The following is a 20,849-nucleotide window of genomic DNA, read 5'->3' on the forward strand; positions in this document are numbered from 1 at the left end:
ATTGGGTAGGTTACATTACAGAAGGGATTGGGTAGGTTACATTACAGGAAGGGATTGGGTAGGTCACATTACAGGAAGGGATTGGGTAGGTCACATTATAGGAAGGGATTGGGTAGGTCACATTACAGGAAGGGATTGGGTAGGTCACATTATAGGAAGGGATTGGGTAGGTCATGTTACATGAAGGGATAGGGTAGGTCACATTACAGGAAGGGATTGGGTAGGTCACATTACAGGAAGGGATTGGGTAGGTCACATTACAGGAAGGGATTGGGTAGGTCACATTACAGGAAGGGATTGGGTAGGTCACATTATAGGAAGGGATTGGGTAGGTTACATTACAGGAAGGGATTGGGTAGGTCACATTACAGAAGGGATTGGGTAGGTCACATTACAGGAAGGGATTGGGTAGGTCACATTACAGAAGGGATTGGGTAGGTCACATTACAGAAGGGATTGGGTAGGTCACATTACAGGAAGGGATTGGGTAGGTCACATTACAGAAGGGATTGGGTAGGTCACATTACAGAAGGGATTGGGTAGGTCACATTACAGGAAGGGATTGGGTAGGTTACATTACAGGAAGGGATTGGGTAGGTCACATTACAGAAGGGATTGGGTAGGTCACATTACAGGAAGGGATTGGGTAGGTCACATTACAGAAGGGATTGGGTAGGTCACATTACAGAAGGGATTGGGTAGGTCACATTACAGGAAGGGATTGGGTAGGTCACATTACAGAAGGGATTGGGTAGGTCACATTACAGGAAGGGATTGGGTAGGTTACATTACAGAAGGGATTGGGTAGGTTACATTACAGAAGGGATTGGGTAGGTCACATTACAGAAGGGATTGGGTAGGTGACATTACAGGAAGGGATTGGGTAGGTCACATTACAGAAGGGATTGGGTAGGTCACATTACAGAAGGGATTGGGTAGGTCACATTACAGAAGGGATTGGGTAGGTCACATTACAGGAAGGGATTGGGTAGGTTACATTACAGAAGGGATTGGGTAGGTCATGTTACAGAAGGGATTGGGTAGGTCATGTTACATGAAGGGATAGGGTAGGTCACATTACAGGAAGGGATTGGGTAGGTCACATTACAGGAAGGGATTGGGTAGGTCACATTATAGGAAGGGATTGGGTAGGTCACATTACAGGAAGGGATTGGGTAGGTTACATTATAGGAAGGGATTGGGTAGGTCACATTACAGGAAGGGATTGGGTAGGTCACATTATAGGAAGGGATTGGGTAGGTCACATTACAGGAAGGGATTGGGTAGGTCACATTACAGGAAGGGATTGGGTAGGTTACATTACAGGAAGGGATTGGGTAGGTCACATTACAGAAGGGATTGGGTAGGTCACATTACAGGAAGGGATTGGGTAGGTCACATTACAGAAGGGATTGGGTAGGTCACATTACAGAAGGGATTGGGTAGGTCACATTACAGGAAGGGATTGGGTAGGTCACATTACAGAAGGGATTGGGTAGGTCACATTACAGGAAGGGATTGGGTAGGTTACATTACAGAAGGGATTGGGTAGGTTACATTACAGAAGGGATTGGGTAGGTCACATTACAGAAGGGATTGGGTAGGTGACATTACAGGAAGGGATTGGGTAGGTCACATTACAGAAGGGATTGGGTAGGTCACATTACAGAAGGGATTGGGTAGGTCACATTACAGAAGGGATTGGGTAGGTCACATTACAGGAAGGGATTGGGTAGGTTACATTACAGAAGGGATTGGGTAGGTTACATTACAGAAGGGATTGGGTAGGTCACATTACAGAAGGGATTGGGTAGGTCACATTACAGGAAGGGATTGGGTAGGTCACATTACAGAAGGGATTGGGTAGGTCACATTACAGGAAGGGATTGGGTAGGTTACATTACAGAAGGGATTGGGTAGGTTACATTACAGAAGGGATTGGGTAGGTCACATTACAGAAGGGATTGGGTAGGTCACATTACAGGAAGGGATTGGGTAGGTCACATTACAGAAGGGATTGGGTAGGTCACATTACAGGAGGGATTGGGTAGGTCACATTACAGAAGGGATTGGGTAGGTCATGTTATAGGAAGGGATTGGGTAGGTCACATTACAGGAAGGGATTGGGTAGGTCACATTACAGGAAGGGATTGGGTAGCTCACATTACAGGAAGGGATTGGGTAGGTCACATTACAGAAGGGATTGGGTAGGTCACATTACAGGAAGGGATTGGGTAGGTCACATTACAGAAGGGATTGGGTAGGTCACATTACATAAAGGGATTGAGTAGGTCACATTACAGGAAGGGATTGGGTAGCTCATATTACAGAAGGGATAGGGTAGGTCATGTTACAGGAAGGGATTGGGTAGGTCACATTACAGAAGGGATTGGGTAGGTCACATTACAGAAGGGATTGGGTAGGTCACATTACAGGAAGGGATTGGGTAGGTCACATTACAGGAAGGGATTGGGTAGGTCACATTACAGGAAGGGATTGGGTAGCTCATATTACAGAAGGGATAGGGTAGGTCATGTTACAGGAAGGGATTGGGTAGGTCACATTACAGAAGGGATTGGGTAGGTCACATTACAGAAGGGATTGGGTAGGTCACATTACAGAAGGGATTGGGTAGGTCACATTACAGAAGGGATTGGGTAGGTCACATTACAGAAGGGATTGGGTAGGTCACATTACAGAAGGGATTGGGTAGGTCACATTACAGAAGGGATTGGGTAGGTCACATTACAGAAGGGATTGGGTAGATAACATTACAGAAGGGATTGGGTAGGTCACATTACAGAAGGGATTGGGTAGGTCACATTACAGGAAGGGATTGGGTGGGACACGTTACAGGAAAGGATTGGGTTCCTGGTTGTTAACTACAGAAGCTGCTGTGCAAAACGTGTGAGTTGAGAGGTGATGGAAGTGTGTGTGTGTGTGGGGGGGGGGGGGGCGACAAGCATATATTTCTCAAGTTTATTAAAACACATGCCTAACCTTCAACCCCAGAAATAGAAAGTGGCCTATGTACCTGTCACACGAAAAAAAAAATTAAAAATAGAAATGTAAAAAACAGAAACTACTCAGAGAAGCTACACAGAGAAACTACACAGAGAAAATTATACACAGAGAAACTGCACAGTGAAAAACGTCGATTGATTTGGCCTATAAATCTCAATCTAAAAGAATTCGCTGAGAACTAACCCTTTGTATGTCCCGTGTACGTGTAGCTTGTAATGTAATTTTTTAAACTGCTAAACGTGTGGGCTACAAACTCAAGTAAGGGAAACTCAGGTAAGGGAAATAATCGAGAAAAAGTTTTTCCAATTCGGCAATAAATTTCAGTAAAAATCCCCAAACGTGCTTGAAATCGTTTTACAGCTGGGATAACTAGAGGTCATTTTTAAAAAAAGTGGGATTTGTGTGGATTTTTCAGGAAAACCTAGGTATTGCTTACTGTATTATTTGCAATATGTGTAGCAGTGAATAAAATGTGTTAAGAAAGTGACAGCTCTCAATTCTAAAAGTAGAATAAAAACACTGTAATGTTACTTCCCACAGCGTTTGATGGTTGCCGAAAATAATTTCTATTAATCCCTATCAAATCTACTGGGGCAGGGGTCGGCAACCTGCGGCTCGCGAGCCGCATGCGGCTCCCTTGATATCAAGATGCGGCTCTCCAGCTCTTTGCACAAATACTAATAATCTTAATCAAAAAATAAAATGTTTGAAATTTAAAAAATGTTAGTGGCTCTTTAAAACCAGGGAAATTTTGAAAATTGTAACTTTTGGCTCTTCCGCTTCAAAAGGTTGCCGACCCCTGTACTGGGGTAATTAATCTCTATCAAACTCTACAAGATTATGAATCTCCGTAAAACTCTACAGAATTTTAAATCTCTGTTAAACTCTGTAGGATTATTAATCTCTATCAAATATTACAGAACTAAAAATCTCCATCAAGCTCTGAAAAAACTTCCAAAAAAGGGCATATTTAGGGACTTGCATGTTCAGTGTACACATAGAAGAAAGGGCTCTAGGAGCACTTGTCTTAAACTCTAGGAGCGCCTATCTCAAGGAGCGCCTCTCTGTAGGAGCACCTGTCTGTAGGAGCACCTGTCTGTAGGAGCACCTGTCTGTAGGAGCACCTGTCTCTGGAGCACCTGTCTGTAGGAGCACCTGTCTGTAGAAGCACCTGTCTGTAGGGCTCTAGGAGCACCTGTTTGTAGGAGCACCTGTCTGTAGAAGCACCTGTCTGTAGGAGCACCTGTCTGTAGGAGCACCTGTCTGTAGAAGCACCTGTCTGTAGGGCTCTAGGAGCACCTGTTTGTAGGAGCACCTGTCTGTAGAAGCACCTGTCTGTAGGAGCACCTGTCTGTAGGAGCACCTGTCTGTAGGGCTCTAGGAGCACCTGTTTGTAGGAGCACCTGTCTGTAGAAGCACCTGTCTGTAGGAGCACCTGTCTGTAGGAGCACCTGTCTGTAGGAGCACCTGTCTGTAGGAGCACCTGTCTGTAGGAGCACCTGTCTGTAGGAGCACCTGTCTGTAGGGCTCTAGGAGCACCTGTTTGTCGGAGCACCTGTCTGTAGAAGCACCTGTCTGTAGGAGCACCTGTCTGTAGGAGCACCTGTCTGTAGGAGCACCTGTCTGTAGGAGCACCTGTCTGTAGGAGCACCTGTCTGTAGGAGCACCTGTCTGTAGAAGCACCTGTCTGTAGGAGCACCTGTCTGTAGGAGCACCTGTCTCTGGAGCACCTGTCTGTAGGAGCACCTGTCTGTAGGAGCACCTGTATGTAGGAGCACCTGTATGTAGGAGCACCTGTCTGTAGGAGCACCTGTCTGTAGGGCTCTAGGAGCACCTGTCTGTAGGAGCACCTGTCTGTAGGAGCACCTGTCTGTAGGAGCACCTGTCTGTAGGAGCACCTGTATGTAGGAGCACCTGTCTGTAGAAGCACCTGTCTGTAGGGCTCTAGGAGCACCTGTCTGTAGGAGCACCTGTCTGTATATATGCTAGAAAAATTGAACCCCCCCCCCCATGAGACGATCCTGGCTACGCCACTGCATGGAGGTTATAGTTGTTTAATTCTCTTGATTCCTGTGGCGCATACGCCAGAAACAAAGTTTAAAATCTGCAATGCCTGACTGTGCTGGACTAGCCACCAGACAGGCTTTGCCTGTGGACAGCACCTGTTCTTCTATCTCTCTCCCCCATGTTCCCAATGGTTGTCCCCTCTACCTCTAGCCAGTCGGGGTCCATTTAAGTGCATTGTTTTGGAGTTGCTTTCTTTTTAAATATTCTGATGGTGTGACCCGACCATCGCCAACATCTTGCTCTTATTTCACCCACAATATGTGAGGTACAGCCGTACGAGATCTTAAAGTGAATGGTTAAAGTGAATTAATTTTAAGAATACTACGATGATAGCTTAAAAGATGTCCAAGTGAAGATTACTTGACAGTAAAATATTAAACTGAAACACTCCCCTCCCCACACATCTCTACCCTCCTACCTCCCCAACCCCACACATGAAATCTCTACCCTCCCCGCCACACATTAAATCTATACCCTCCCCTCCAGACATGAAATCTCTACGCCCCCCCACACACACCCTTAACATCTCTACCCTCCCCCCTCACAAACACACACTTAACATCTCTACCCTCCCCCCCACACACACCCTTAACATCTCTACCCTCCCCCCCCCACACACACACCCGTAACATATCTACCCTCCCCCCCCCACACACACACCCGTAACATATCTACCCTCCCCCCCACACACACACCCGTAACATATCTACCCTCCCCTCCACACTTAACATCTCTGTCCTCCTCTACCCTCCCCTACATGACATCTCTACCCCCCCCACAACACCCTTAACATCTCTCCCCTCCTCTACCCCCCCCCCACACACACCCCTAACATCTCTACCCTCCTCTACCCCCCCCCCCCCCCACACACACACCCTTAACATCTCTACCCCCCACACACACCCCTAACATCTCTACCCTCCTCTACCCCCCCCCCACACACACACCCTTAACATCTCTCCCCTCCTCTACCCCCCCCCCCCACACACACACCCTTAACATCTCTACCCCCCACACACACCCCTAACATCTCTACCCTCCTCTACCCCCCCCCCCACACACACACCCTTAACATCTCTACCCCCCACACACACCCCTAACATCTCTACCCTCCTCTACCCCCCCCACCCACACACACACCCTTAACATCTCTACCCTCCCCTCCACATCTGTCATCTCTACCCTCCTCTCCCCTCCCCTCCACACTTAACATCTCTCCCCTCCTCTACCCCCCACAGCTGGCCTTGTCCGTACAACTAGCCCCCACAATGGAGCAAATGATTGACGTCATGTTCGCCTTCCTCAAGTACTACAACTGGCGCGACTTCTCCTTCCTGTGTACGCTCTCTGTCGGCTGCCAGGATGAGATAGCTTACATACGTCACAAGGTCGATCAGTCCCAGGCTCAGACTAACATCAGCATCTTCGGCACCGAGTCTTTCACGTGAGTACTGACATGACCGCCCCTGGACACGTCAGGTGTGAAGATTGACTGCAGGTGAACTGACATCACGTGATTAGACATCAGGTGAACTGACATCACGTGATTAGACTTCAGGTGAACTGACATCACGTGATTAGACTTCACGTGAACTGACATCACGTGATTAGACTTCAGGTGAACTGACATCACGTGATTAGACTTCACGTGAACTGACATTACGTGATTAGACTTCAGGTGAACTGACATCACGTGATTAGACTTCACGTGAACTGACATCACGTGATTAGACTTCAGGTGAACTGACGTCACGTGATTAGACTTCAGGTGAACTGACGTCACGTGATTAGACTTCAGGTGAACTGACATCACGTGATTAGACTTCAGGTGAACTGACGTCACGTGATTAGACTTCAGGTGAACTGACATCACGTGATTAGACTTCAGGTGAACTGACATTACGTGATTAGACTTCAGGTGAACTGACATTACGTGATTAGACTTCATGTGAACTGACATCACGTGATTAGACTTCAGGTGAACTGACATTACGTGATTAGACTTCAGGTGAACTGACATTACGTGATTAGACTTCACGTGAGTTGACTTCAGGTGAATTGACATCATGCTAGTAGTGAACATCGAACTGACTCTAAAGTGAATAGTGACTTGATTCCATGTAATAACTCAACTGACGAGAGTACTGAACACGCTAGACCTGACAAGTAAACTGACACGTACCATCCTCCACAACATGTGTTGTCAAAGGTGATGACATGGTTTAACAATAGAAATCCCTCCAATAAACGCCTCTAATTACCAGCGTGTACTCTATCCAATGTCTGTTGTTGACCTCTGACCTCTCAGGTTTAACCTCCAGTCCTATGTTAACTTCACCAACGGCCTTGACATTGAGGAGGCGAGGGAGAAGCTCAGATACGAACTGGATAAGGACACCAGGATCATTTTTGTACACGGCAAGAGGTAGGCAAGAAGTTATATGTACACGGCAAGAGGTAGGCGAGAATATGTATCTGTACATGGGAGTATTTGGGCTATTTGTATGTGGGAATAATTAGGCTATTTGTACACGGAAGTATTTAGGCTATTTGTACACGGAAGTATTTAGGCTATTTGTACACAGAAGTATTTAGGCTATTTGTACACGGAAGTATTTAGGCTATTTGTACACGGAAGTATTTAGGCTATTTGTACACGGAAGTATTTAGGCTATTTGTACACGGAAGTATTTAGGCTATTTGTACATGGAAGTATTTAGGCTATTTGGACACGGAAGTATTTAGGCTATTTGTACATGGAAGTATTTAGGCTATTTGTACACGGAAGTATTTAGGCTATTTGTACATGGAAGTATTTAGGCTATTTGTACACGGAAGTATTTAGGCTATTTGTACATGGAAGTATTTAGGCTATTTGTACACGGAAGTATTTAGGCTATTTGTACATGGAAGTATTTAGGCTATTTGGACACGGAAGTATTTAGGCTATTTGTACACGGAAGTATTTAGGCTATTTGGACACGGAAACATTTAGGCTATTTGGACACGGAATTAATTAGGCTATTTGTACACGGAATTAATTAGGCTATTTGTAGACAAAATAATTAGGCTATTTTACATGGAAAGGAAATATTTATACATGTGAAGAGGATGGCTAATCGTACAATTGGCACAATTGAAAAGTGAGGCTATCTAGACACCAGCGTATTAGATTCGAGGTAGAAAATGTGTGCAAATGAAGAGGTAAGCTATTGTAAGAGTTTGCCAATTGTAAAGTTTAGAGGTAAGCTATTGAGAGAGATTGCTAATTTGTAAAGTTTAGAGGTAAGCTATTGTAAGACATTGCCAATTCGTAAAGTGAAGAGGGTTTAGATTTTAGAACATTTGAGATGTTTACCTGAAGCTCCCTAAACTCTCCTGTCAACAATTTTAATTGAAAAGAGTTTATTTTTTCTTGAAGCCCGGAGATAAGGACCATCATGGAGATGGCCGCTGAGCTGGGGCTGACTAACGAAGAATATGTCTGGATCTTCAGTCAAGGGTCCGTGGACAGAGCGAAGAAAGGAGCGACTGGTTACAGGTCCTTTCCTGAAGGGTCTTTTGGTGAGAGATTCCAGACTTTCAATGTGTTTGTTTACAGAGTGTGTATGGGGGGGGGGGGGCTGGAACAACTCTTAAGACATTTTTGCTCAGTAGCCTCCCAAGGGTGGGTTGCGTACCACATAAGGTGACACCACCCATGGGGGTGACACCATCTAAGGAGTGACACCGTGAAAGGTGTGACGAGATAGTATGGGTGACACCATCCAAACTAAAAAGTTGCACCATCCTAAGGGTGACACCCAAGGAAAAATGGTCAGCTTAAATAAGACAATACATCTTTTATTATACAACATTATTATATACGTTTATAGGAACATGGTGACATTATTTGAGACGAGGTGACACTGAATAGCTACAGATTTCGTTCAATTTGTAAATAAAGTTAACACATCGGGTATCATTGGATTTAGTGAAGTCATTGCTTTAAGTTTTAAACATTATTCAAACTGGCAGTAAAAATTCACATGAAAACTTGTACAAAATTCAAGAATCAAGCGCATACACGTTTCTCTATACAAGTTAAAAATTACCATAAAATTGTGATATTTGATTATTTACTGATACGGTTACCTCCCCACGACAGTGATTTTGTGATATTTACTGATACGGTTACCTCCCTACGACAGTGATTTTGTGATACTTACTGATACGGTTACCTCCCCACCCCAGTGATTTTGTGATATTTACTGATACGGTTACCTCCCCCCCCCCCAGTGATTTTGTGATATTTACTGATACGGTTACCTCCCCACGACAGTGATTTTGTGATTTTTACTCATACGGTTACCTCCCCCCCCAGTGATTTTGTGATATTTACTCATACGGTTACCTCCCCCCCCCCAGTGATTTTGTAATATTTACTCATACGGTTACCTCCCCCCCCCCCCCCCCCCAGTGATTTTGTGATATTTACTGATACGGTTACCTCCCCCCCCCCCCCCCAGTGATTTTGTGATATTTACTCATACGGTTACCTTCCCCCCCCCCCCCAGTGATTTTGTGATATTTACTCATACGGTTACCTCCCCCCCCCCCCAGTGATTTTGTGATATTTACTCATACGGTTACCTCCCCCCCCCCCCAGTGATTTTGTGATATTTACTCATACGGTTACCTCCCCACGACAGTGATTTTGTGATATTTACTGATACGGTTACCTCCCCACCCCAGTGATTTTGTGATATTTACTGATACGGTTACCTCCCCCCCCCCCCAGTGATTTTGTGATATTTACTCATACGGTTACCTCCCCACGACAGTGATTTTGTGATATTTACTGATACGGTTACCTCCCCACCCCAGTGATTTTGTGATATTTACTGATACGGTTACCTCCCCCCCCCCAGTGATTTTGTGATATTTACTCATACGGTTACCTCCCCCCCCCCAGTGATTTTGTGATATTTACTCATACGGTTACCTCCCCCCCCCCCAGTGATTTTGTGATATTTACTCATACGGTTACCTCCCCCCCCCCCCCCCCAGTGATTTTGTAATATTTACTCATACGGTTACCTCCCCCCCCCAGTGATTTTGTGATATTTACTCATACGGTTACCTCCCCCCCCCCCAGTGATTTTGTGATATTTACTCATACGGTTACCTCCCCCCCCCCCCAGTGATTTTGTGATATTTACTGATACGGTTACCTCCCCCCCCCCCCCAGTGATTTTGTGATATTTACTCATACGGTTACCTCCCCCCCCAGTGATTTTGTGATATTTACTCATACGGTTACCTCCCCCCCCCCCCAGTGATTTTGTGATATTTACTCATACGGTTACCTATCCACGACAGTGATTTTGTGATATTTACTGATACGGTTACCTCCCCACCCCAGTGATTTTGTGATATTTACTGATACGGTTACCTCCCCCCCCAGTGATTTTGTGATATTTACTCATACGGTTACCTCCCCACGACAGTGATTTTGTGATATTTACTCATACGGTTACCTCCCCCCCCCAGTGATTTTGTGATATTTACTCATACGGTTACCTCCCCCCCCCCCCCCCCCCAGTGATTTTGTATATTTACTGATACGGTTACCTCCCCCCCCCCAGTGATTTTGTGATATTTACTCATACGGTTACCTCCCCCCCCCCCCAGTGATTTTGTGATATTTACTGATACGGTTACCTCCCCCCCCCCCCCCCCCAGTGATTTTGTGATATTTACTCATACGGTTACCTCCCCCCCCCCCCCAGTGATTTTGTGATATTTACTCATACGGTTACCTCCCCCCCCCCCCCCCCCCAGTGATTTTGTGATATTTACTCATACGGTTACCTCCCCACGACAGTGATTTTGTGATATTTACTGATACGGTTACCTCCCCACCCCAGTGATTTTGTGATATTTACTGATACGGTTACCTCCCCCCCCCCCCAGTGATTTTGTGATATTTACTCATACGGTTACCTCCCCCCCCCCAGTGATTTTGTGATATTTACTCATACGGTTACCTCCCCCCCCCCCAGTGATTTTGTGATATTTACTCATACGGTTACCTCCCCCCCCCCCCCCAGTGATTTTGTGATATTTACTGATACGGTTACCTCCCCCCCCCAGTGATTTTGTGATATTTACTCATACGGTTACCTCCCCCCCCCCCAGTGATTTTGTAATATTTACTGATACGGTTACCTCCCCACGACAGTGATTTTGTGATATTTACTGATACGGTTACCTCCCCACCCCAGTGATTTTGTGATATTTACTGATACGGTTACCTCCCCACGACAGTGATTTTGTGATATTTACTGATACGGTTACCTCCCCACCCCAGTGATTTTGTGATATTTACTGATACGGTTACCTCCCCACGACAGTGATTTTGTGATATTTACTCATACGGTTACCTCCCCCCCCCCCCAGTGATTTTGTGATATTTACTCATACGGTTACCTCCCCCCCCCCCCCAGTGATTTTGTGATATTTACTCATACGGTTACCTCCCCCCCCCCCCCCAGTGATTTTGTAATATTTACTGATACGGTTACCTCCCCACGACAGTGATTTTGTGATATTTACTGATACGGTTACCTCCCCACCCCAGTGATTTTGTGATATTTACTGATACGGTTACCTCCCCACGACAGTGATTTTGTGATATTTACTGATACGGTTACCTCCCCACCCCAGTGATTTTGTGATATTTACTGATACGGTTACCTCCCCACGACAGTGATTTTGTGATATTTACTGATACGGTTACCTCCCCCCCCATTGATTTTGTGATATTTACTGATACGGTTACCTCCCCACGACAGTGATTTTGTGATATTTACTCATACGGTTACCTCCCCACGACAGTGATTTTGTGATATTTACTCATACGGTTACCTCCCCCCCCCCCCCCAGTGATTTTGTGATATTTACTGATACGGTTACCTCCCCACGACAGTGATTTTGTGATATTTACTGATACGGTTACCTCCCCACCCCAGTGATTATTTACTGATACGGTTACCCCCCCCCCCCCCCCAGTGTATATTTACTGATACGGTTACCTCCCCACCCCAGTGATTATTTACTGATACGGTTACCCCCCCCTCCCCCCCCCCCCCCAGTGATCGTCTCTCCCAGCGACGGGGCAGCTGTAGAAGAGGTGACTAGGAAGGTGGTCAACATCTGGCTCACGGCCATCGAGTCTATGGCCAGGTCACCGGACACAGAACACGTCGACTTCAACACCCACTTCTCGTGTCAGCGGAACGACTACAACAACAACGGCAGCCGTCCGCTGTACTGGAAGTACGGTCAGTTTGTGTACCAGTAAGTCATGCACGTTTTCATACGGTTAAGTCGTGGAACTTTTGTGCCGGGGAACTTTTGTGCCAGGGAACTTTTGTGCCAGGGAACTTTTATGCCAGGGAACTTTTATGCCAGGGAACTTTTATGCCAGAAAGTTAGGGAACTTTCCTTATCAGAATGTTAGGGAACTTTCCTCATCAGAATGTTAAGGAACATTCCTTATCAGAAAACTAGGGAACATTTCTTATTATAATATTAGGGAACTATGAATATCAGTAAATTAAAAGGTTTTATATCACAATAAGTTATGGAACTTTTGTATTATATAGTCAGAAAATTGTTTGTATCAGCTTGTCATTGTGTTCTTTTGTTGGCTTAATTAAATTAATTAAATCACTGATAATTATAAAAAAACAATATTTCTTTTATTTCTCAATGCGTTGTAAAGTTGTAACTCTAACAGTAAAAAGTTTCAGATCATTCAACTCAAACATCTGTTATAATCTCTAGACATTTAACTCAAACACACGCTTTAATCTCAAGGCAATAATCTCAAACACCCGCTTTAATCTCAAGGCAATAATCCCAAACACCCGCTATAATCTCCAGACATTAATCCCAAATACCCGCTATAATCTCCAGGCATATCCTGAAAGCCAAAATCCCAGACGAGAACTTAGAGTTTGACCAGAACGGAGTTCTCAAAATCAACAAGTTCCAGATTCTCAATGTTCAATTGCCGTCAGCAACACAGGGCAGTTCAAACACTGCAAACAGGTAGCATGCAGATTGGTGTAGCAATAGTCGATAGATGAGGGTAGCTACAACATTCAGATTGTGGTAGCTACAACATTCAGATTGTGGTAGCTACGCCATTCAGATTGTGGTAGCTACACCATTCAGTTTGTGGTAGCTACATCGTTCAGATTGTGGTAGCTACAATTTTCAGATTGTGGTAGCTACAACATTCATTGTGGTAGCTACAACAGATTGTGATAGCTACAATATTCAAATTGTGCTAGCTACACCATTCAGAGAATGGTAGCTGCAACAGAATGTGGTAGCTACAACATTAAAATTGTGGTAGCTACAGCATTCAAAATGTAGTAGCTACAACATTTAGATTGTGGTAACTGTTAGTATTTTTTCATCCAGATATAAAGCATCTGTTATAATTTTTTTGTATTGATTGATCCAGGCCGGCCTTCAACTTCAACAGAGAGTCCAACACAGCGCCCCGACAACCCCCCAGCTTGAACAGGAACCCCCCATTGTCGCCCCCCTTCAGACGCCCAGACAGCGCCCGTGAGGCGTCCACCCCTCCCACATTCAGACGGGATTTCTCAAGGCCTCCATGGCCAGGGGCTAAGACTAACCCCAAACCCGCATACGAATTTCAGAGACCCGTGTTTAGACCCGACAAGTCGACTGACCCGGAAACTTCGGCTGGCAACCCGCCCTACCGACGTCATGTGAGGACTGACGTCACACACTCAGACGTCAACCACTCTGACGTCCCGACAGACGGCAGCAAACACTCGAGAAAACGGGGACGTCTGGATGACGTCAGACCGGAAACAGATGAGCTCATCCAGTTTCATCCAATCAACGTCACATCCGGCGCGGCTTCAAACAGAAAGAAGCGGAGTAAACCATTGCCGCCCCTGAAAACTCTTGTGGAGGTAATGTGAACAAGTAAATATAAAACTTTAGTGGAGGTAAGGTGTACAAGCAAATAAAAAACTTTAGTGGAGGTAAGGTGTACAAGCAAATATAAAACTTTAGTGGAGGTAAGGTGTACAAGCAAATATAAAACTTTAGTGGAGGTAAGGTGTACAAGCAAATATAAAACTTTAGTGGAGGTAAGGTGTACAAGCAAATATAAAACTTTAGTGGAGGTAAGGTGTACAAGCAAATATAAAACTTTAGTAGATGGTGTACAAGCAAATATAAAACTTTAGTGGAGATTAGGTGTACAAGCAAATATAAAACTTTAGTGGAGGTTAGGTGTACAAGCAAATATAAAACTTTAGTAGATGGTGTACAAGCAAATATAAAACTTTAGTGGAAGTAAGGTGTACAAGCAAATATAAAACTTTAGTGGAGATTAGGTGTACAAGCAAATATAAAACTTTAGTGGAGGTAAGGTGTACAAGCAAATATAAAACTTTAGTGGAGGTAAGGTGTACAAGCAAATATAAAACTTTAGTAGATGGTGTACAAGCAAATATAAAACTTTAGTGGAAGTAAGGTGTACAAGCAAATATAAAACTTTAGTGGAGGTAAGGTGTACAAGCAAATATAAAACTTTAGTGGAGGTAAGGTGTGCAAGCAAATATAAAACTTTAGTGGAGGTAAGGTGTACAAGCAAATATAAATCTTTAGTAGATGGTGTACAAGCAAATATAAAACTTTAGTGGAGGTAAGGTGTACAAGCAAGTATAAAACTTTAGTGGAGATTAGGTGTACAAGCAAATATAAAACTTTAGTGGAGGTAAGGTGTACAAGCAAATATAAAACTTTAGTGGAGGTAAGGTGTACAAGCAAATATAAAACTTTAGTGGAGGTAAGTTGTACAAGCAAATATAAAACTTTAGTGGAGGTAAGGTGTACAAGCAAATATAAAACTCTTGTGGAGGTAAGGTGTACAAGCAAATATAAAACTTTAGTGGAGGTAAGGTGTACAAGCAAATATAAAACTTTAGTGGAGGTAAGGTGTACAAGCAAATATAAAACTTTAGTGGAGGTAAGGTGTACAAGCAAATATAAAACTTTGTCACTAAAATCGTTGAACGTGTAGTAAAGCACATAGCGTGTTGACCAATTATTATTTAATCAAATGTTTTTGTTAAACAAGTATAACATTTTAGAAATATAGACATTTAACTCCCGTGTGACGGGTACCAATGGCTAGTCTTGTATAAGCCAACAAAAGTTTGTTTCACAAAATATTTTCATGTGACCATTTTGTTTTGTTGATCAACCCATTGTCTTCCCCTAAACAACCCGTACGACAACCACTGCGGGATGGTTACCTGAGTAAAAGATTGTCAGAGGAAAGTGGTTGGTCACGTTGTGACGTCAACACAACCTCTAGACTCTGGTAGCCTTCACCTTTGAAAGAATCCATTTCAAAAAGTTCCAGACTAACCAAAGTTCACATGACGCAATTAATCTATTTTATCAACTCTCGACCTGGACTGTTTGAGTCAATTAATTAACTCGCAGCTCTCTTATAACTTTAATTAGCTCTGCGGTAAAGCATCCCCCGTCTAATTAATTTGTTTCCTGAATTAAGTGGAACATTCTTGTGTTTGGACTGGACTAAAAATAGATTCTACATCTGACTTTGGTTTTGGTTTTATTATTTAAAATATCTTGATACGTTTTCATAACATATTTATAGAATGTGGTTCGTGATTGGATAGGGTGTAGATTTCCCATAGCTTTAATTGTTGTAGGTGGTCATTTGTTCATAAAATTTACTTTGATTTATCTGTAGGTGGTCATTTGTTCATAAAATTTACTTTGATTTATCTGTAGGTGGTCATTTGTTCATAAAATTAACATTGACTTATTTGCTCTAGGTGGCTGCCTGGAACGGCTACAATTTATCTGTGTCTGGTATCGTCTGGCCCGGGGGTGCGGCCAGCCCTCCCAAGGGCAAGCCGGACAAGTACATCCTGAAGGTGGTCACGTGGGCCGAGGACCCCCACGTGATTTACACGGAACCCAAAAACGAAACAATCGTGGAAGGCGACCCCTGCACCCTGGTGTCCAACTCTATCCCGTGTACGGTCTACGTGCGGGATTCTAATTTACGGAGGTCAGTGTGTGGGGCATTGTGGGGGACATTTACAGAGGTCAGTGTGTGGGGCATTGTGGGGGACATTTACGGAGGTTAGTGTGTGGGGAATTGTGTGGGACATTTACGGAGGTCGGTGTGTGGGGAATAGTGGGGTAGATTTACACAATTATTGGGCAAGATAAAGGGGCTGGAGGGGGGTGGTTAAAAAAGGAAGAACATTAAAATGTTAACACCACCTGTCTAAATCACTTTTGATCTCCCTTAAATCTTAGAAAACGGAGTCTACCTCAAAAGTCGTTATTTACAGTCTTACATTTCAAACAGGTTATTTAAAAACCAGAATGCATTAAATGTTCATGTCATTGTTAACATCTCAGGGAGGGCAACTTGACTCGTGTCGTGTGCTGTACTGGGTTATCTATCGACCTCCTCAAGCGTCTCAGTGACATGCTGCACTTTGAGGTAGAGCTGACGGAGGTGGCGGATGGCAACTACGGCAGTCCTAGAGATGTAAGTTGTTGTAGTCTAGTGCCAACTACGGCAGTCCTAGAGATGTAAGTTGTTGTAGTGTAGTGTGTAGGTCTTAAGTTGTTGTAGTGTAGGGAAGTCTTAAGGTATTGTAGTGTAGGGGTGTAGGTGTGATGTTGTTGTAGTGTAGGGTAGTAGGTCTGATGTTGTTGTAGTCTAGGGGTGTAGGTCTTAAGGTGTTGTACTGTAGGGAAGTAAGTCTAAAATTGTTGTAGTGGGGAGTAGGTCTGAAATTGTTGTAGCGTAGTGGTGTAAGTCTTAAGTTGTTGTAGTGTAGGGGAGTAGATGTGAAATTGTTGTAGTGTAGGGGAGTAGGTCTTAAGTTGTTGTAGTGTAAGGGTGTAGTTGTGAAGGTGTTGTAGTGTAGGGGAGTAGGTCTGAAATTGTTGTCGTGTAGGATGTAAGCCCTTAAGGAATTACCGTGTAGGGATTTATTTCTGAAGTTATTGATTTAACAAATTAAGTAATGAAAGTGTATTTCATCCTAAATTTAGTTCAAACAGAATCAAAGTGATTGGACAGGAATGATTGGAATGTTGATTGAAGAACGAGCCGACATGGCCATAGGAGCCCTGTCCATCACAGAAGAGCGAGCCCGGGTCGTTGACTTCTCGACGCCCTTCCTTCAGACTGGCATTACAATCATTGTAGCCATCAGAGAGGGCGCCATATCCCCAACCGCTTTCCTAGGTATTTTTAGCTATTCATATATATATATATATATATATATATATATATATATATATATATATATATATAGGCCTGTGTATATATGTTTGTGAATAAACTAATTAGAAGGGTATTGAAAAATTGACATTGAATTGGAAATTATTTTATAATTCATTAATTCCTAACTATTTTGTGTTTATATAATGATTTTTGTTTGCGTAATTTGTAATGAAACTTAATAACTCTTAAAGCTAAAAATAATATAAAGTAACTTTTTAAAGTGAATCCTTCAAACTGTGGCGTAGCGAGGTCGGGTGTCACTCGACTCGGTGCGGCTTTTAATGGTGTCACCCCCCCCCCCCCAGAGGCGTAGCGACCCTTCCCGGGGACAAACTTTCAAATTTTCGATTTGCACCCCCCTCTTGTTTTCGACTTGTACCCCCCCCCCCCCCTCAAGTTTTCGATTTGCACCCCCCCCCCCCTCAAGTTTTTCTCTATATATTTTATTTTCCTATTTTTTGCCTTGGTGTCACCCCCCTAAATGGTGTCACCCGGTGCGGTCCGCACCCCCCCCTCGCTACGCCCTGCCTTCAAAATAATTAGAATGTAATTACTAGTTAAAGAACTTGAATATTTGCTGAATACAACACTGACACCTTCATCCCTCCCACTTTTGACAGAGCCCTACGATTACCCTTCCTGGAGCCTAATTCTTGTCTTTAGCGTGCACGCTACTGGGGCGTCTATTTTTATCTTTGAGTGGCTGAGTCCTTATGGCCTGGATCAGGGGAAGACGTCACTCAGTGGTAAGTGTAAGGTCATCTAGGTAACTGGGTCACTCAGTGGTAAATGTAAGGTCATCTAGGTCACTGGGTCAATAAACGGTAAGTGTAAGGTCATCTAGGTCACTGGGTCACTCAGTGGTAACTGTAAGGTCATCTAGGTAACTGGGTCAATAAATGGTAAGTGTAAGGTCATCTAGGTCACTCAGTGGTAAGTGTAAGGTCATCTAGATCACTGGGTCACTCAGTGGTAAGTGTAAGGTCATCTAGGTCACTGGGTCACTCAGTGGTAAGTGTAAGGTCATCTAGGTCACTGGGTCTCTAAATGGTAAGTATCAGGTCATCTAGGTCACTTGGTCACTCAGTGGTAAGTGTAAGGTCATCTAGGTCACTGGGTGACTAAATGCTAAGTATCATTAATGCACCTTGTATGCGTGGTTGTGTAATAAACCCATGTTATAAAATATAAATACTTTTAACCATCTAATTAAAAGATTGTATGTACATTTTAAGAAATACATATGTAACTACATATCAAAAATACATGGCTAATCTCTCTACTAAACATTAAAAATACAAGCAGATCCTCGTTCTTAATCTCTAAACAAAGCAGATTCTCCTTCTTAATCTCTAAACAAAGCAGATTCCACCCAAAGTGTTTACGTTATATACAATATTTAACCAGATTCGATCTAAACAATACCTAATCCGACCTCCCCCACCCCGATGTCTACCCTTCCCCCCCCCCTGCAGTGCACAAGTTCTCCCTGTTCCGCTCCTTCTGGCTCATCTGGGCCATGCTGTTCGGTGCCAGCGTCTCCACGGACCAGCCCCGGGGGTGCGCCAGTCGCTTCCTGGCCAACATCTGGGCGCTGTTCGCTGTCGTCTTCTGCGCCTCCTACACGGCCAACCTGGCAGCCTTCATGATCACCAAGGACGACTACTACGATCTCAGTGGCATTCAGGACTGGAGGGTAGGTCAAGGTCGTTTAACTTCAACATCTTTTAAGAAATAAATTGTTTTTCTCATGTTAGCGTGAGCTTAATCAGTTCATTGTTCAACTGATTTAGCCCTGTTGGAATATATTTCGCGACTTCATATAATTGAAAAATTAATTAGATTGAAAATTGTATTAGCTAATTATATCATTAGAAACGAATAAAAAGTAAATCAGTTGATAAAATACGGTAATAATATCTAGATAACATAGCATAGAATCTTATTTGGCTGTGTTGTCTCTCCCCAACACCACCCCCACCCCCTTCAGTTGAAAAACCCCGACCACCACCACCCACCTTTCAAGTTCGCCACCATCGCCAACTCTGCCACCGACTTCAACATAGAGACCAACTACAAGGAGATCCACAAGAACATCAAGAAGAACCCTCAGACTAGCGTCAAGGATGCTATAAGGGCTCTCAAGAATCAGTACGTTGTGTCTGTTGTGTATTGGAAGATGTGTCTGTTGTGTATTGGAAGATGTGTCTGTTGTGTATTGGAAGATGTGTCTGTTGTGTATTGGAAGATGTGTCTGTTGTGTATTGGAAGATGTGTCTGTTGTGTATTGGAAGATGTGTCTGTTGTGTATTGGAAGATGTGTCTGTTGTGTATTGGAAGATGTGTCTGTTGTGTATTGGAAGATGTGTCTGTTGTGTATTGGAAGATGTGTCTGTTGTGTATTGGAAGATGTGTCTGTTGTGTATTGGAAGATGTGTCTGTTGTGTATTGGAAGATGTGTCTGTTGTGTATTGGAAGATGTGTCTGTTGTGTATTGGAAGATGTGTCTGTTGTGTATTGGAAGATGTGTCTGTTGTGTATTGGAAGATGTGTCTGTTGTGTATTGGAAGATGTGTCTGTTGTGTATTGGAAGATGTGTCTGTTGTGTATTGGAAGATGTGTCTGTTGTGTATTGGAAGATGTGTCTGTTGTGTATTGGAAGATGTGTCTGTTGTGTATTGGAAGATGTGTCTGTTGTGTATTGGAAGATGTGTCTGTTGTGTATTGGAAGATGTGTCTGTTGTGTATTGGAAGATGTGTCTGTTGTGTATTGGAAGATGTGTCTGTTGTGTATTGGAAGATGTGTCTGTTGTGTATTGGAAGATGTGTCTGTTGTGTATTGGAAGATGTGTCTGTTGTGTTTTGGAAGATGTGTCTGTTGTGTATTGGAAGATGTGTCTGTTGTGTGTTGGGAGTTGTATCTGTTGTGTGTGGGAGTTGTATCTGTTGTGTGTGGGAGTTGTATCTGTTGTGTGTGGGAGTTGTATCTGTTGTGTGTGGGAGTTGTATCTGTTGTGTGTGGGAGTTGTATCTGTTGTGTGTGGGAGTTGTATCTGTTGTGTGTGGGAGTTGTATCTGTTGTGTGTGGGAGTTGTATCTGTTGTGTGTCGGAGTTGTGTCTGTTGTGTGTTGGTTTGTGTGTGTGTCTGTTGTGTGTTGGTTTGTGTGTTTGTGTCTATTGTGTGCTGGGAGTTGTGTGTTGATTTGTGTGTTTTTCATTAGGATTTGTGTGTTTGTCATTCGGATTTCATCACTGTTTATAACAGATAAAACAAAACAAAAAAGTACCTAATAATTCGAATAGTTTTCACAAACGGCAACGTCTACCTTAAAACATACACGACGTTATTTTCGGTTTTTACGATTACATTAG

At 43.6% G+C, this 20,849-nt stretch overlaps 1 protein-coding gene across 1 annotated transcript in view; it reads left to right on the forward strand.

Annotated features, from left to right (window-relative positions):
* Positions 1 to 20,849, forward strand: part of LOC131943525 (uncharacterized) — a 53,692-nt gene that overhangs the window by 25,553 nt on the left and 7,290 nt on the right. Inside the window, exons 6-17 of the mRNA XM_059303700.1 lie at positions 6,330 to 6,535; positions 7,400 to 7,516; positions 8,513 to 8,655; positions 12,228 to 12,432; positions 13,054 to 13,188; positions 13,610 to 14,093; positions 15,999 to 16,237; positions 16,597 to 16,729; positions 17,242 to 17,503; positions 18,043 to 18,222; positions 18,952 to 19,172; positions 19,467 to 19,627. Of these exons, the coding sequence (XP_059159683.1) occupies positions 6,330 to 6,535; positions 7,400 to 7,516; positions 8,513 to 8,655; positions 12,228 to 12,432; positions 13,054 to 13,188; positions 13,610 to 14,093; positions 15,999 to 16,237; positions 16,597 to 16,729; positions 17,242 to 17,503; positions 18,043 to 18,222; positions 18,952 to 19,172; positions 19,467 to 19,627 (2,486 nt within the window). The remainder of the gene's footprint in view (positions 1 to 6,329; positions 6,536 to 7,399; positions 7,517 to 8,512; positions 8,656 to 12,227; positions 12,433 to 13,053; positions 13,189 to 13,609; positions 14,094 to 15,998; positions 16,238 to 16,596; positions 16,730 to 17,241; positions 17,504 to 18,042; positions 18,223 to 18,951; positions 19,173 to 19,466; positions 19,628 to 20,849) is intronic.

This window comes from Physella acuta, unplaced genomic scaffold (genome assembly GCF_028476545.2).
Source record: "Physella acuta isolate Inbredline_101_S28 unplaced genomic scaffold, ASM2847654v3 ptg000458l, whole genome shotgun sequence".
Classification (NCBI taxonomy): Eukaryota; Metazoa; Mollusca; class Gastropoda; family Physidae; genus Physella; species Physella acuta.